At 39.9% G+C, this 18546-nt stretch overlaps 1 protein-coding gene across 1 annotated transcript; it reads left to right on the top strand.

The window, feature by feature from the left end:
- Positions 1–5315: 5315 nt before the first annotated feature.
- syn2a (synapsin IIa) lies at positions 5316–16312 on the top strand. Its single transcript, XM_034126487.1, has 11 exons — positions 5316–5886; positions 11823–11880; positions 11975–12066; positions 12266–12422; positions 12578–12667; positions 12798–12860; positions 13060–13202; positions 13288–13362; positions 13552–13654; positions 13802–13948; positions 14082–16312. The coding sequence occupies exons 1-11, from the start codon at positions 5549–5551 to the stop codon at positions 14214–14216; spliced, it is 1401 nt and encodes a 466-aa protein (XP_033982378.1). The 5' UTR covers positions 5316–5548; the 3' UTR covers positions 14217–16312.
- The last annotated feature ends 2234 nt before the right edge of the window (positions 16313–18546 follow it).

Raw genomic sequence — 18546 nt, 5'->3', positions numbered from 1 at the left:
GAAGCCGTGTTCGCAGGGACGCGAAAGGCTGACGTAATTTCAATTATTGGGCGTTACGTCTAGTTTTCTAAGCGGAAGAACGAAAGAAACGATTTACTCTGTAACATTTTTCGTATTGGAATAAACGTCAGTGTTTTTATGTTTTATTCCTACAGAATACATGGTGAAAGGATAATATGTGTTTTGTCAGTATAGTAGGCCTACTATTTTATAAAACATTCTCTGTTGTTTAAGTGTCTGATACTTGATAACCACGAATACAAAAATGACAAGTAATGATATCACATATGATAGAGTCAGACATTATTGCCGGATTTGGCACCCCCACTATAACTTTGTCCAGGGTGGTCGTACTCCCACCAAAATCACACTGGTGTTTGCTGTCCCCCTCTAGTTTGTGCACACAAAAGCATTTTACTCTGGGCTCAGCAGGTGAAAAACTAAAGAGGGGCTTCCACATGTGGCAGACCAGGTGATGGTGCTGCCGGATCTGGCACCCCCTCTATAACTTTGTCCAAGATAGTCGTACTGTCACCAAAATCACACTGGTGTTTGCTGTCCCCAGTGGCGTCGCCTGGCCTGGGCATCCGGGGCTTTAGCCCCGAATGTTTTTTCTGTAGCCCCGGACAATTCTCCCTCAATAATATACAGTGGCGTTTTTATATGTACAAAAGTGGTGGGGCACAAAAAACTTAGATGTCTATAAGCTTCTGCAGTGACGTGCAGTGAGGTTCATGGCTGGTGAGGCACTGGCACTGACTCTTCAGGTTTACAAATCTTATATTTTGACCTAAACCAAAATATAATATTATTTTCAAAAGCTTTTTTTGTCTGATGCTTCGATTAATTTTAAACAGACAGTTCAACAAAAGGATACCCAAAAAATGTAATTTTATCATTTAAATATTGAATTGTTCTCTCTTAGTAAGATCCCATTTTCAAAAAATTGCGGTCTTACCTTGACTTGAAGATGAAGTCCATTTGCCTATCCTTCTGGACAAAAAATTCTATAACTTTTTTGTAAAAGTCCTCCTTATCTTCTTGTAGTTTCAAAAGTCTATCATAAATCTAATCGATAGATTTATGATTCGAAAATTATAAAAGTAGGGTAGACATGTGGATATTATCCGGCTGAACAAAACGTGCATTTATCTAACAGGTACGTTTCCCACAGATCTTATTTCGAGCTATTTTCTAAAATCCTATGGAGAAACTTCATTGCTTTTTTGCAGCTTACTTCCTGGTTTTAGGACGCGTCACTGCAGCTCTCGTCTCCTCTTATTATACATCCATGCTCTTCACACACCACACTTTTCGCGGCACACGTACTTACAGCCAATCAGCTCTGTATGATGTGAGATGACGTATGGTGGGGATGGCAGCTCTGTGCCCCTATGGTGTTTTTATTTTTGCCACACACATTACATTGAAAAATACTCTGAGCATGCGCAGTGTAGTTTTTACAGTCACCGTTCACTTTGACAGTGAAAGGGTGGGGCATGATCAGGTTTTGTCCCACATGGCTCAAAACGGCACTGTAGACACTAATTAGAAGAACACAGACTAAAACAGCAATGTACAGACGAATCAGATGATTAAACATGACCTTAAAATATATTTTATATATTTTTTTATTTCTTTTTTTGCATCTCTTTCCATTTTTTGTAATCATTATGTGTAATACTTTCTGCTGACACTAGGTGGGGCTGTGCCCCACCTGCCCCTAATGACCAGTCGCCACTGATAATATAATACATTAACCGTGCTTTACGTGAACCTCATCATGACACAAGAGAGGACGGCAGCACTGTAATTTCCCGTGTTCAGTGAATGCAACAGAGGCATGACACCAGACCAATCAGAGAGTTGCATGGAAATAAACGTGTGCTTGTGTCATTCAAGCTCGGCTCTGTGTGTGTGTGTGGCAATAGCGCATTGTGTGATAGAGAGAGAGAGGGAGGGTCCGGTGTCAGCATGGACCGTGTTGTTAGCATCTGGTTAGCTAGCTGCACTAACGACATAAGGAGCTGTTTGTTCCACAAGAAGCTGGAGGAGAGTCCTCTCCTCTCAGACTGAGAGACTCAGTTGAGCTAAAGGACTCTCTGAGTGTTTAGATAGTTAACTTTAGTAAGTTATCCCAGTGGGTCTCAAACGGTTTGGTCACAAATTATTCAAAAGATTATTTCCGCGGCACACCTTCATATGATCATTATAGTTATTAAAAAAAAGAGAATGAAGGAAAAACAGTTATGAAATACTATATGGTAGTAAAACAAGAATAGAGTTTAAAAGGGGAGTGATTAGTAAAATATCCATAAAGAAAAAGTACATCTGTTTACAGTTCTGCTTCATATGGGTGTTGAGAGAGGTATCCATAGATCTCTTCATTTTGCTCTCAAAGTGCACCAGATTGATGCATTTAACTTCAATATTTAAAAAAAAATCTTCCCGGGGGAGCATCCCCCCGGACCCCCCTAGAGGAGGTGAGCCACCCACTCATAAAAAAGACCACTTTACCCCTGCCTATATGCCGTGAGCTGATTATCGAGCCTTCATTGTAACAGTCGCGGGTGTACTGTGTGTGTGGGGAGTGTTGCAGTGAAAAATGCCACTGTAGTGCCGCCGCCACTGTGGGCTAAGCCCCGAATGTTTTCAGGTCCAGGCGACGCCCCTGGCTGTCCCCCTCTAGTTTGTGCACACAAAAGCATTTTACTCTGGGCTCAGCAGGTGAAAAACTATAGAGGGGCTTCCACATATGGCAGACCAGGTGATGGTGCTGCCGGATTTGACACCCCCACTATAACTTTGTCCAGGGTAAAGTATTTATTTCACCTTTACTTAGGCTGACATGTGTTTTTAAGTAGTTCTATCATCACTACTGGGGGTCTGCCTATCATCGACACAACCTATGTGTATATGTACTGTAACTATAATACATTTGATTACAAAGCCTTCTTTGATCAGCTGGAAATAATACACATTTTTAATTTAACTATTGACCATCTGATGATTTAACCATCTATTTCCATGCAGTCTATGACACTCATGTAGGCAATAGGACAATATGCTACTCTCTGTAGTCTCCAAAAGTTGAGAAATTAAACACTTTTATGTATAGGCACAACATATTGGACTATCAGACAGCCAATGCAAGAAACTGCACACAATCTTGACTGCAGCACAGAGACAATAAGGGGGGGGGGGGGGGGCCTCGGCTCCTACTGTATAATCTTCTCATCTATAGACATATCAGTGACTTTGAATTTCTACAGTGTGGAGGTTGGTATTAATGTTTCACTACAGCGCTGCTACCAGTGGATGTCACCCAAGTATCACTGAATAAGAACCCTTATAAGAACCGGTGTGTGGTGCAGCTTTTCTCAAGTAAAAATACAAGTAACATTTAGACCCTCCTTACCACTGTCTGTTATGATAAACATTCAAAAAGTAAATGAGACACCCTTGTCCTTTTACATGGATATTCAGTCAAGGGGTGCCCCATATCCTCATCCTATACTGTTCTTCATACTGTAAAATGTAAATACACTTTAAAGCCTTTATTTATATATCACCAAATATGGTCTCCACTTATCTCCTTAAACCATAGATTCAATAAAGAAAAATGTAATTCAATAACAGAGAAACATTTGACTGTGGAAAATAGGTATGCAACAGATGTTGTTTAGAATAACCAGAATGAGTGACAGCAAAATTACAATATAGGGAAACAGAATGGCAATATTAAAGTGCAAACAAACAACCTATAATTAGAGCTGGAGTTTGTCACTCATGGATTTAACAAAACTCCACTATTCATGTGAAGCTTTTGACGAATGGTAATTTTTAAGTAAGCTCCATCCCCAAATGAGTGACATGTGTGTGTTAAACAAATGAACCCTCTGAAAACTTAGAGATATATTTATTTGTGCACCATTAAGTCTAGAAATAGTAGCAGTAGAATAATACAAAGCAAATTTGGATAAAGCGTTCACTTATACTCAACAATGAAAGGGATATAAAAGATGCAAGGATGTATTTTCGAAAGATATTTTGTAGTATTCTTTTGTTATCCCCAGTTCATACACAATGTACTATTTTGTATAATGATATACTACTTCCCATGTACTAAAGGTTAGAGTGTTTTTGTGCAAATAGCCCGTTGCTATATTTACTCAATTTTCCAAGTGGCCTCTGCCTGTCAGTGCGGTTTAAATCTCCTGATGGCTGAGGGAGTTTGCTCAAAGCGGTTAACTTCATGGCTTTTGCGTATTAAAGTGTTCATGCGGAGAAATAAATATTCCGTTGCCTTAGTAATAACATTTATTAATCTTAGGTTGATTTGTGCTTACGAGTCAATGTTGTATTTTTCAGAATCGTGTGAACTGTGCAGCCCCATGACAAGATTTGTGGTGAGTGTGTTATTGATGAGTTATTGATCTATTGATCTGTTTCCTGATGCAATTTCAAAATATTCATCTATTACTGGAAACGAGATGTGGTAGTCTATGAGGTTTTCATCAAACCGCTTTAGTTCCTTCTAAGTATATTCCCTGTATTTACCAATGAAAACATGTAACAGCCATTAATGTATTATATAAAAGAGTACCAGGGGCAGATTCCTCCTTTGACATTCACATTATTTTTGCTAAATAAGACATTAAGTTGGTCAATATCTTTTTTTCAGCAAAATGTATGAAAGTAAATGTTCAGTTACAGACAATATAATACAGAAAATGTATGTTGTGTTTTTGTGCTTTCATAAGCATTTCGATTGTGTACACACGTAAATGTGTATATCAAAATGTAATTGCACATAATATTGTTGTGCCATAGTAGACAAGTGCCTTCTAATTAAGTCATATAAAACAGTCAGGAAAAGAATGTCTTGTAGGAAAATGTAATAACCAAAATCAGTAGCTAAATGGGATCAATAAATCAATTAAGAGAGAGGGTTTACTGCAGGCACTTGTGTCTCAGGGGACTGCTGCTGACGCTTCTCCTCTCATTCAACATTGCCCACTAGTCCAAACAGCCATTTTAGATTTCATGGCTGCATTTCTCACACACACATGCTGCGCATGGACAGAGGGCAAAGAAAACACAATAAATAGGGAGAGCCGGAGGAAGGCAATTATTGTGTAGTACTCTGTATACCCTCCTGCACTTACACTGGAAACCCCTCTATCTAAAATGCTGTGGTTCAAGAAAGCATGACGCCTGCGAGGCAGCAGATAATGGGGGAGGGGTAGGGAAGGCAGGCACACCAGTGAGAGTGAAGAGAGGAGAGAACGAGAGGAGGAAGGAGAGTTGGAGCATCATTTGCAGTGGGTGAGGGAAGCACAGGGGAAAGGGATTGGCTGAGGGAGAGCGAAGCGTCACTGCTCATGAGGGGGTGCTCTGAGGATGCTCTGCTGAACTGGGAGTGAACACATTTGCTGGGAGTTTGCATTGAGAGCTCAGCCATCGTCAGCTGCACACTGGGAACAGGGACTCCTCTGCAGAATCATTTTCCACACCCAGTGCTTGTTCTCCTCTCTCAGCTGCAGCCATGAATTATCTGCGTCGGCGTCTCTCGGACAGCACGTTCATCTCCAACCTGCCCAATGGCTACATGACAGACCTCCAGAGGCCTGAGGCTCAGGCTGCTCCACCTGCCTCCCCCACACCTGCCAAGTCTCCTACTACTGGGCCTTCACCTCCGGCCACTTCCCCTGCTCCAGAGAGAAAACCCCAGCCATCTCAGTCAAGCGGAGCAGGCTTCTTCAGCTCCATCACCAACGTTGTTAAGCAGACAGCTGCCTCAGCAGGGCTAGTGGAGCAGACACAAGTCACGACGCCTAAGAAGTTCAAGATTCTCCTGGTAATTGATGAACCACAACAGGAGTGGTAAGACAATATGTTTTCTCTACTCAGTCATTAAATCCATCTCAAATCATTTATGGGTTATGTATTATTTGTTTGCTCATCCTTTCTACACATGAATCCTTTGACAACAACATGTGTTTCATGCACCCTGCAGATGGAAATGGGCACTACTCCTGTGGTTTGATGGTTTAGCATCCCTGTGTATTGATATTACAAGAGGCAGACAGTAATTAAGTAAATACGGTCTATTCATTTTCAGGAGTAATTACAATAGATAGAGATATATCATTTTTATTGTCCTCTATTTGTCTGTGTTTTAGGATGGGTTTTTCTTTGGCATTTGGTTTGGTTATACTATCGTAGCAACAGAAAGCAGGGTTTATGACAGCTGCCTGTAAAACATGTTTTCCATTAACTCACAACATACGCCCTTTAATGTAACTTTTGGAAATTCTGAAAAAAGATGATCCACAAGTTGGGCAAAATATGGAAATGTACATTATTTCCCTGCTAGTGATCTAAATACTGCAGTGCTTTCCCTCCATCATTGGGGTTGCCCCCTGCTCACTGATAGATCACATGACATGTATCTGCAGCACATGGTGGTTTCCATTGGTCGAACATACAAGTCATGTGCAGTATATAGGGTGGTCATAGCCTGCATATTTTCATCCTGCTGGGAGCAAGGACCATTGTGTCGTTAATGTCAATAGAGGGTTCCTTTACGACATTAAAGCTGATGCACTGACAGTCAGCATCCTGTGGGATCTAACTCTGAGGTAGCTTAGAACAAGCATTGTTGTCAGTCAACTGTAGTAAGGAACTCAATTGCTTCAAATCAGTATGCACACAGCCTTAGACAAAACCTATTTTGTGTAGTTATTCATATATTTTTGTAAATTAAACATTATGTTGATTCTATAACCTCGTGATCAACACTTGTTTACACAGCTGACACATTTTCCACAGCAAGGTGTGTGTGTAGAGCTGTGTATCTGGATATCACATTCTACTGAATATCCCACAACTCATCTTATGTGATATTCCATTCTGTTGCAAAGCATCTATGGAAAGTCACCAGTTAAAAATCAGGAAACCAAAACTCAGCTTTATGATGCCTTTTTAATGTTCAGCACTTTCACACTGGATGGTAAACTGATTTCATGGACCCTTGACTCCAAATGCTTGGATAATACCAAGGTTCAAGGTTCTTTATTTGTCATACGAACATAGCTACAGAGTAGTTATGTTGATGGAAATCTTAGGTCACAGGCTTCTCCAACAGTGCAACACAATAATACAGATAAACAGAAAAATATAGTGCAAGTAAATATTAAAAAGTAAATACAAACAGAAAAATAGTTTAAAAAAAGTGAAATAGTGAAATAAGAGTCTATATGCAAGCTATTGGAATGATATATTAGATAAATAGATAAATAATTACTAAGTAGCAGATGAATGGTATGGATGTTGTTTCAACAGTTCAGGTGTTTAACAGTCTTATTGCCTGTGGGATGAAACTGTCTCTGAATCTGGTGGTTTTTGTCCGGGTGCTGCAGTGACGCCTGCCCCGACGGCAGCAGACTGAACAGTTTGTGGCTGGGGTGATGGGGGTCTTTTATAATCCTGAGGGCTTTCTTCCTGAGCCGCTGGGAGTAAAGGTCCTCCATGGATGGCAGTTCCGTCCTGGTGATGTTCCTTGCAGTTTTCACCACCCTCTGTAAAGCCTTACGATTGAGGGCGGTGCAGCTGCCGTACCAGGCCGTGACTGCAGCCAGTCAGTCAGGTGCACCTGTAGAAGTTGCAGAGTATCCTGGAGCCCATGTTGAACCTGCTCAGCCTGCGGAGGAAGAAGAGCCGCTGTCGAATCACAATATTCGGTAGTTGGAGCTGATTTTTAACTCAGTGAAATTAACTGAATTTATGAAAATTACCTACAGTAAACATTGTTCAACAGATCAAGGAAACAGATTAGACAGGATGGCCTTCCCATTTTGGATGCATCTGGTCTGGATGTCTTGTTTTATACATGGTTAACACATCAAGGTTAATACTGTATGTCATCTGTATCTCATGACTGCATATGCAGGATTTAATTTCACGCTGATTTAGATGCATATAAACAGACAATGTAATTAAATCTTCAGAGGAAAATGCCCTTAAAACAAGTCCCACAGAAATTAGGATATCAGCATGGTTTATTCAGGTGGACTTGCAGTATACACTGTTTATGCGTGCAGGACTAGCCATTTATATAACAGAACCTTTGATCAATTTTAATAAGATCAGCGGGATGGGCGCCGGACTTTTGCGTCCACTTGTTCCACATTTGTTGTGAGTGGATAGGAAGCTGCTTGTTGGAGAATAAGGATTACAGTCCGATGTGCCAATACACTGACTCTGCTCTGCAGTTTTGGCAGAGAAACGCAGTATAATAAATGAAACCATGCCTTTTATCAAAGGTCGTTCTAATTGAGAATATTGAGTTGGTAGAGCTGGGAGTGAGATACACTCCATTGTTCGAACTGTCCGTATTAAACAATATCTGAAGTATTGTCAGCAAGTGTTTTACTGCTCAGACATTATTTCTCTTTCCTTGTGCAATTTGCTTGATATAATGTTAGTTCATTGGGTCCGTGGGCTCTGCAGTCTAGTATCGTTTTAAATGGTTTCTTGCTTCATATATCGAGCACACATCCACTTGGGAGAATGAGCTGAAATGCTTCATTCAAAAGGCTTCCTCCGTCTGAGTGCTGCATCTATTTTTCATGACTGCTCAATTTCACTGAGTCTGGAGTTGTACATGTTTTTGGTTCTTATTGGTTGCTTTTAAGTGATCTTTCACCAAGGGGGTTTAGGTCACAACGGCACAACAAATCAATCTTGATTTACTCTGTGTAGTGTCAGCTTCATTCACATTGTCTAATCTGTAGCTTATAGGTGATTTATGTGGTACCAAACTGTGCTGTTTGGACCATTAACTATATAAAGAAACAAATATCACATTGAGTGAGATTCAGAGGAGAAAGATTGAGAAAAGAGCTGAAATGTATAAAAGGGTACTTTGTATTCAGCTCTCAAAGAGGCAGGAAGAAAACCTTAAAAAAATAAAGCTGCAGGCAAGTTTTAAGGAGATGAAATATGTCTATATTTTCATGCAGGTTTCACTAAGTACCCAACATCCTCTGTAATGTTGGCCCACCTTGAGTCTCTCAGCGTATGTATGTGCTGTATCTATCTTGTGTGACAGTATATCTGCCTGATGCTGTAAATAAAAGCCAGAGTGATGAATACCGGTGACACAGAATGAAATCAGGAAAGAGTCCTTCAGACTAATTGCATCTGGCAGAAGGCTCTGTCATCAACATCTATTTTTAAGATCCCAGATGATATTTTACACACAAACACATTTTCGTACAGCACTGTCTGCATACTGTGTCACCCTGACAATATTGGGAAACATAACACTGTGTGTAAACCTTAATATTTCTGGAAAATCACAGTGACTGAATTGTAAGTGAGAAATATTCCACAGGGGCCTTTAAATGCAAACATGTCCTGCAATATTAGAATCAGCCAGTTATAGAAAAGAAAAGCACATCATTATGGACATGTATCTGAATAAGAAAGGGTTGTGTAACAGGTTGTGTTAAGCAGAATAATTATCTGTAGATTAAATGCATGCTGATAACATCAATGCAAATTACCGGGCTCACAGCACATATAGAGAAAGCAGCATTTTGTCATTTAGACAACGCTTTGACTTGTTATATGAGGCTGCCAGTCAGAGAGGTTTGTTTTGTGCCAGGAATACTGAGCTATAAATGTCTCTTATGGCAAGAGGAGCAGATGTTCCCCTGTCTTATCAGACTAATGGCCGACATGTACTGCTTCTTATTCTCTCCGTGTTGTCGCTCAATTTAAAGTAGAGAGGCTCAGAGTCCTTATATTCAGTCACACTGTTCAACATTACAAAAACACAAATGGGACTGCTTTGAACAGGAATCAGGACATGAATGTTTTGTACTGTGAGCTGTACCTTATTCAAACCCTACCCACGTGTAAGGGTGAATCTTAAGTAGGCTAAGTGATGAGACATACAAATTCAACATGGACTCCCGCTAACCAAGCTCCCGGGTGACTCATCAGAATGAATAAATAGTGATTTAAATTTCTCAGCAATATGTAATTTGGCAATTTGACAAGCTGCAACAATTAATGAGGTTGCTTAATTTTTCATTGTCTATGTTGTCTTACTTACTCTTAAAATCAGAAGAGAGGAAGAGGATTCTGGCCTTATTTGGTTTTTCATTCCATCTTTAATTCTAGTCAAGAGTCCAAATATTGATTCTTTCAAATGAAACATCCAAGTAAACATCTCAGTGAGCAGTTAGGCACATTGCCCAGAGTCTAACTCTTTCTTTAAGATCAGTATGTTACCCAAGGAAAATGGCAGAAATGTTGCTTATACATAACAATAACGTCCTTTATTTTTGGATGGAAGCAAACATAAGGAGAATAGGTAAACTAAACAGAGGGCCTCCATGCAGAGGAGCTGCTTAATGTGAGTTGACTATCAAATACTTATGCATATTAATGCACTGTGCTGAAAGATTTCAAAGGAACTATAGGGTGGATTCCTCTTTGAACACGGGGCTTCCATGCTCAGTATGCTAAGCTGGGCTGAGTTCTGCAGAGTGATAAAGTACAGTTCAAACATTCAAACATTCAAATGAAATCATAGGATTTTTAGCCTCGTGTCTGTGTTTGTTCCTGGGGTCGTGTAATGGAAACACCGCCTCAGTCTACACTGTATGTTTTGACAAAGCATATTCATCACAGTAGAGTAGGCTTTTCATTTTCCCAGATATATGAGCAGTGATTCATACTTTAATGCTTGTTGTCCTCCCTAGCCAAATAGATCCCCATGCCCTAATTAGATTGGGGATGAATAATGCAGATCTACCTCCGCGCCACATTGGCAGGGAGTGCTGGGTACGTGACAGCAGGGTGATGCAAACTCAGAGGAAGAGGGAATGAGAACTCCACAGCATGTCGTCTAAAAATATAAACAGCCAAAACATGGAGGTTCTACGGATCCTATTAGTTACATAATGCTCAGCCTCACACCAATTTAACACTGTTGCACTGCAGTAAATGTCACTAAGTTTAAGTTTGAGCGAGAAGCTGTGGAAAGGAAAACTCCTACATGGCAATTTGTGGAAGTAAAAGGGTAGAAAGGTTTTTTTGGTCCATCCTTATTATTGATTTATTTTAGCTCACCCAAGTTGTACTTTCAAGGCTTATCTTCTCAGGCCCAGCCCTGGTACATAGGTCTAGGAAAAAGTCAAATAAATCAAACACACCGACAATCATTATTTGCTGCAGCTTTCATCTCTCTGTGGTGTCGGTAGACAATGATCCATCTTAGCCTTAAATCCCATGGCAAAAATGTTTCATTTATCCATGGGAAAAATGGGAATTAAAAGACCCACAGGTGTCACTTTTGTTTAACCTGTTTTGAAGAGTGCTGAATGCAGCCATTTTCATCACTGCATTGTCCTGAAATAACCCCACTGAGTGGTACTGCTAGTGGATCAGGCCGTAGGAAAGTCTTCATTGCATCTGCGTGTATGCTGTTGAAGGGCTCGGTTTTCAACAATCATGTAGCTTGGAATAGTGTTGCAATATTTTATCGCTTTACTTGTTGCCAGATTGAAGGGAAGAAGTGTTGAGGAGGCTGTGCTTCAGCAGTTTGAAGAGCGTGAAAGGGAGATTGTGTCTATACTGTGCTGCAAATGAACCCTTTTCACCCAACAAAGCAAGATTTATTCAACATTAATTCATATAAAGTGATACGTGAATGCTTAATTTACCCTTTGGTTTGTAATCAATTAAGGTCTCTACTATTTTTCCTTTTTTGCTTTTATTGAAAGTTGTCTTTCTGTTTTAACCAGGGCAAAATTATTCCGTGGGAAGAAACTACCTGGAGATTATGAGATCAAAGTGGAGCAGGTATGTGTTTTACCAAGCCTGTGATATCCATTTTATTATGTAAAGGAAATGTTTATTACTCTCACCTTTTGTGTCTCTCTCTGGTCATCCTCAGGCTGAATTCAATGAGATCAACGTCGTGGCTCATGCCAACGGGACCTGCATCGTTAACATGCAAGCCTACAGAAATGGCACCAAGGTTATCAGGTGAGACACACACAAAAGAAAAGAGTGAAGACTTATCCGCCACAGTCATAAATTCAAGTTAATTTAAAGGTTGATTCAACAGGGATGTTGAGTATCCACCTCCATCATTCATCATCCACACTGATAGCAATGCTTATCACAATTTGTCATATTTCTTGTAAGAGTTTTGTCACATCTTTGCTTAAATTTTACTTACCAGGTCATTCAAGCCGGACTTTGTCCTCATTCGTCAACATGCCTTCAGCATGACCCAGAATGAAGATTTCCGCAACCTGGTCATTGGTCTGCAGTATGGAGGCGTTCCATGCATCAACACGCTGGAGTCCATCTACAACCTGTGTGACAAGCCATGGGCGGTAAGCACCCAGCAGGAACCTTACTGTAAAGCAATGAAGCAGGGAACAGGATAATATTGAGATCTAATCTGACTGCATTGTTTTATACTAAGTAAATAAGATTACTTTGGGAAATGATTTATGAATTATGATTTATTTACCTTTTGTGTGTCTAGTTTGCCCAACTTATCAACACCCACAGGAAGCTGGGTGCTGAGAAGTTCCCTCTTATTGAGCAGACCTTTTACCCCAACTACAAGGAGATGGTGAGAACCAAATCCAAAGTTCATTTCAGAATATGTGTGTGACATTAAACTAGATTTGTTCCTTATTTGCGAATGTAAGATGAACGTACAGTATGAAAAAAGATATAATGCAATAACTTTCATACTTCAGGTCAGCATGCCATCCTTCCCTGTAGTTGTGAAGATTGGACATGCCCACTCTGGTATTGGAAAGGTAAAGACATTTTTCTTCGTGCAGTATTAGGAAAGAATACGTTATATACACTTGTTGGGCGAACCATTTTTAAATGATATGCTGTTAATATAAGACATTTGAAAATCATCAAAATACTAGGACACATTGTCTGCACCATGTCGATTTGAAAGTCTATTAGTTTTCGTTTTTCTTCTCATATGTCTGTTTTTGTGTACAGGTGAAGGTGGACAATCACAGTAAGTTCCAGGACATAGCCAGTGTCGTGGCTCTGACCCAGACGTACACCACCACAGAACCTCTCATCGACTCCAAGTACGACATCAGAATCCAGAAGATTGGCAACGACTACAAGGCCTACATGTATGTGTAACTCCACTTTTTATACCTCAAATGTACAACTATGAGAAACAAAGATGTTATAATTTGTGGGCTTTACACACTTCAGGAGAACGTCTATATCTGGCAACTGGAAGACCAATACGGGCTCAGCTATGCTTGAACAGGTGGCCATGACTGATAGGTGTGTATTATTCCTATGATCCAATACAAAAACAAATGTCAGTGTGAAAAAGACGTTCAATGTATTATGTTACATGTTAATTAGAAGCAAGCAACTATTGGTGCGTTAACCTGTTTCTGTAATCAGTTGTGATAATCCGGTGTGTCTCATTATGCTGCCGCTTGTCTAAGTCAGAACTGTTTTGTCTAGGTACAAGCTGTGGGTTGACACCTGCTCAGAGATTTTTGGAGGTCTGGCTATTTGCGCCGTCAAAGCTATCCATGGGAAAGATGGCAGAGATTTTATCACAGAGGTAGGAGTCTAAGAAAATCCAGTTTGAAAGCGTACAATGAAACACCTGTTCTTTAAGGTCAAGTGTTCAGTACTTTCGGAATAATGCCACAGATGTACGTGTCGACATCCTCGCTCTCTGCTATAATAAATCCTCCTTGTTCCACAGGTGGTGGGATCCTCCATGCCTCTGGTGGGGGAGCACCAGGCCGAGGACAGGCAGCTGATCGCTGACATGGTGCTGGCTCAGATGAACCAGTTAGCAGAGAAGGAAGCCAATGCTCCCCAGAGACCCACCACCATTCAGCCATCCCAGGTACAGTAACACACACATGTGTTGGATGAGCATATCGTAGTTTATATACTATCAAAAACTCAAATGTTTAGACCTCACTATGAGAAAACCAGCAAAGTTGCGGGATGAGTAAGTAATTGCTTTGTCTTTTTAGGGAACTGGCCAGAAAGGAGAGGTTGTCGGTGACCCAGCTAAGAACGGTGCGGTGGCCCCGCCTCAAGGTTGTCTGCAGTACATTCTCGACTGTAATGGCGTCGCAGTGGGCCAAAAACAAGTCCAGGCCAACTGAGTCGCCCAGGAGAAACTAGAGAATTCTCAAAGTCTAGATAACAACGACGTCTCTTAGCCAAACTCAAGCGCGGTCGTGTGTTTGTGTGGATGCTAACAGCTTGAATCAGATCTTGGTGACGTGAGCTCGGAACAGCTGAGTGCTGCCCTGGACTGTGTTTTTAACTCTATGCAGTGTCAAAATGTACTGTCTACTTGTTGACCTGTTGATTTGTGTGCTTGTATAGGTCACCCTTGTTTCAGTAGCTGTGGTTTTTCTTTGGGGCTGTTGTTGATGATGTAAAAAGCAGATTGTGCCTCCACTGAGTCCAGTGCTGCTCTGTGCTACCCGTTTGACCCAGCTATAAATATTTTATTTGCCCCTTACCCCCTTTTCTGTTGACTATTTTGGTGTGTACCTTAGATATTGTTCGGACTGTGGACTATCGTGCAGTTTGAAGTGTGTGTATCTCAATATGTGTACAGTACGTGAGTGTGTATGGCTGTAGTGGTGATTATTTTCATACTAATATAATAGATATTTATTTTTGTTTTGCATGATTGATACAAAAGAAGGTGCAAGTCAGTTACTAATGTCTGATCAAGTGGGAAAATCATGAAACATCACTGTTTTACCCAAGCTGTGTTCCCTGTGATTCATGCATTGTGAATGTGTTTTATGAAATGCATATTATATAAGTTAAATAGCTTACATGTATCCATTACCAATCAAGCGTTATACCAGTGTGCATACACATACTATAGAGATATACAGTATGTGGCCTTTCTCCTTCTTTTCATCATTACTGTCACAATGTTACCAGAAAAGAGATTATGTTATGAGTGATTTTATGATACTCATAGATAAACACATTATAAATAATAAAACTTAGTCTAAGATCTATTAGCTCTATTAAAGATACAGATTATATTATGAAGGGTTGTGCAGGTGTCTGCACACACAACTTAAATATATTTATATAATTTTGAACCAAAGAATACATCATTTACTTTCAATCGGTCTTTGCACTCCTGTAACCCACAATGTAAATATCAGCGAGTGGGCTGCAGTGTGTGTAATTTCACCAGAGAACAAGACAATAATTCTATGTTTTCAAATAGACTGTTGTGAATCAAAGCCACTGAATTGATGCCATATATTAAAATTGTGGTCTCTCCGGTTGTGAGGAGGCGGGCATTACGGCTACTAATACAAAGGTGAATAATGTATGATCTGCCACTCAATTGCCAGATATAATGCCCCCCTGTGGCCCTCACACTGGATATTGGCTATCATTGTGGTGTTGCTATGACAACAATACGCATTCTTTGAGATTTTAGCGTCTGTGTTTCTGAATATTCAACACTCTTCCTGTGATTTGATGGAAAGTGCAATACAAATCTTTGTTTTTTACTCAATAATCGTTTTATTTTCAAATCAGATCTTCCATTGAAATGATTCAAAAAGCTATAGTCATCCACTCAATGAATTTTTTTTAAGCGTTTGTAAACTAATATCACAATCACTTGGTTGTTGTCCAGTGGCTTATGTGGAGGCTATTTCATAAATCAAATACCCTAAATGGTGAAACAGCTAAAAAGCAACCAAATCAACTGTAAAAAGAAATCTGTACCTGTTTTCCAATGTATTTGTTACTATAGTATGACATATGTTCAGCAAGCTCTGTGTGCAATTCTTTACCAAGTTGTATAAAGTGCCATTGTATCTGTGAGTGTATCCTTGTAAAAGCCATGCCTGGGGCTTGATGAGTGTGTTGTTCTGTTCAATAGGAAATATGTCAAGGCATTGAACTCCAAGGGAGAAACATGCAGAGGAAACTGCTGCATGTTCATCCCTTGGTTCAGTGATCGAGACTCGATATTTGACTAATTATAACTGGACGTCTTTATTTGGCCGATGTGTTGAGGTGAAACTTATATCTTCAGACCTGCAGGACTGCAACTATTAAGGGCCATGGTAACTTGCTCAATATATGTACTTTTAAAACCGGTGTTGGACTGTTTAAATCAAGATCAGAATACAATATATTGTGGAAAAACTTCCTTTCTGGATATTTCCCCTCTGTCACTGGCAATAAAGCTTCCTTTGCAATATATGTATGGTCTGTGTCCTCATCTGTTGTTGTGCTGTTTATGAAGGGAACCCTTATGATCAAAAACAGGGGCGCCGTAAGGGGGTGAAAAGTTAGGACGATTCTAAGGGCCCGTGACTGACAGGGGCCCCAACAATTTTAGAACATCAAGAAAAAAATGTTTAAGTAACCAATGTGATATCTTTTCATGGGGCCCAAAATCCCTGGCGGCGCCCCTCATCAAAAACATACAGGATGTACCAAATTAAATTTGAGGAAGCCATACTACTCCAAATATTGCCTACATACTGCACTGCACACAACAATGCATGATGCAATATTCATATTGTGGTAAATATATCTATATTGTAGTAATGTATTCCCTCCGCTTTGTTTGTGCCATTCTTTGTGTCTGTCTCACACTTAAACAATGTGGCATTACTATCTTTGAGTCAGATCAGTATATTAAAACATTCATCAAAACATGCAAAAGTACATTTAAATTTCACTCACCACTCTGTCTTCATCGATGCCTACATAACAACATTTATCTTTTGCTAAAATTAAAGGCCCCACAAGGATTTCTTTCACAAAGGCCTGCTCCAAAGCTGAACCTCAAGGCTGTAACCGCTTTTCTGAAAATGAATCCACAAATACTCACAATAAGTGTAAATTCAAATACATGTTGTTTTGAATGAGATCCTAGCTTAATATGCTGTTGTACTGGACTAAATGATATTGGGATGTTTTCAATGTGTTTGTCATTTTCATATCAGATACATGAGGGTGGCATACTTTCAGAAACTCTTCAAAGACAGTGCAAGAAAAACACATGGCCATCAAATTTAGATTGGTTTGCATTTGATCCGTTACACAATGCACCATCTCTTAGTTTGTTTTCCCTGTCATTTCAGATCCTGCCTTCAACTTATTCCCCTCACCTCATTTCCCCAGCCCCACTCCTCCCCTGCAGCTCAGTCCCTTTTTACCCTTCAGAATTTATACCATCCTCTTTTAGCTGCTGCCAGATTGTCTTGGCTGCTTCTACCAAACTCTCCAGCGTATTCTAGCCTGTATTTACCTGATCTGGCTGTTCTCATCCAGCTTGCCTGTATTTTGGGCCTTGGGTATTATGCTTGCTACTGACTGTCTCATTGAATGGCTTAAGGATTCAATTCTGCCAGAACCAGTGAACATTACAAGATTAAACATGAATACCTAATAGAATCGCTACTGAGTGAACATCCTGACTCCCTCTGCAGATATAGAGTCACAATTCTCTTGTCTCAGTGCCTTTGGTTTGACAGACAGAAACAATCCAAATGTTTCCACAACTGGACCTAGATTATGTTTCGTTAGTCCTCGTTTTAAACCGAAAAGCCAATCCCTGAATGAAGTTTCCTGTGAATGTGAACAGTCTCTTTTGTGATTTAAATCTAATTGTATGAGGTTAGATGAAGCAACAAACGAAGTTCTGGCTCATAAAATATAATAAAATGTTGTTAACATTTCTTTCAAGCATTGCATGACAGTAACAAATGATATTACGAATACCTCATTTAGCACATTCATTACTTACCAAAGCGTATTTGTCAATCGGGTTTATTATTCTCTTGATAACGCTTCTACCAAATTGAAAAATATCTCTTAAGGTGCACTCCATTATGACATTATTTGTTCTGCTTTATTGCTTTGGATGTTTTGCCTTTTTAGTTATACTGAATCAGCCAACTGGTGACAGTGTTACAACATCCCACCAGATCTGTAAATGCTTTTTTTCCACAACCAAGCTACCTTGACTGAGAGTACACAAGGATCCCTCAGCATATGCAATTACTGTCAAGTTAACAGACCTGGTGTGCTGTACCAATTACAAATATTGTGTTTTTAAGACATATAGTTGTGTTTTTTGAAGTAAATTCTACTAAGTCTATTCTCCTTGTATGTGCACAGGAGGGCTTCAAATGTCCACATGACACTCAAAACTTACTTACATTTTAAACTAAGAATAAATAGAAGCACAAACCCTGCATACTCTGCACCAGAGGTCGCGTTAACCGAATATTTTCCGTCTATGACGTAATTTTTCCAAGAATGACGGAAAACTCTGAAAGCAGTCCGTCATTTTGACAGATTAGAACACAACTCGGAACAGCGCCAAAATGTCCACCAGCGGCCCACATTATATTACATCCTTATGGCCAGGTCGACTGAGGGCGATCTACTGTACTCTACTTTAACTATTATTTAGTAATTCAC

Source organism: Trematomus bernacchii, unplaced genomic scaffold (genome assembly GCF_902827165.1).
Source record: "Trematomus bernacchii unplaced genomic scaffold, fTreBer1.1, whole genome shotgun sequence".
NCBI lineage: Eukaryota > Metazoa > Chordata > Actinopteri > Perciformes > Nototheniidae > Trematomus > Trematomus bernacchii.
This window is presented reverse-complemented; position numbering and strand designations above follow the sequence as displayed.

Bases quoted from the DNA above. Each gene is read 5' to 3' on its own strand.
- syn2a (XM_034126487.1), top strand. From the start codon at position 5,549: ATGAATTATCTGCGTCGGCGTCTCTCGGACAGCACGTTCATCTCCAAC. The intron at 13,363-13,551 runs GTGTGTATTATT...TGTTTTGTCTAG, and splicing joins CAGGTGGCCATGACTGATAG to GTACAAGCTGTGGGTTGACA. The intron at 13,655-13,801 runs GTAGGAGTCTAA...CTTGTTCCACAG, and splicing joins GCAGAGATTTTATCACAGAG to GTGGTGGGATCCTCCATGCC.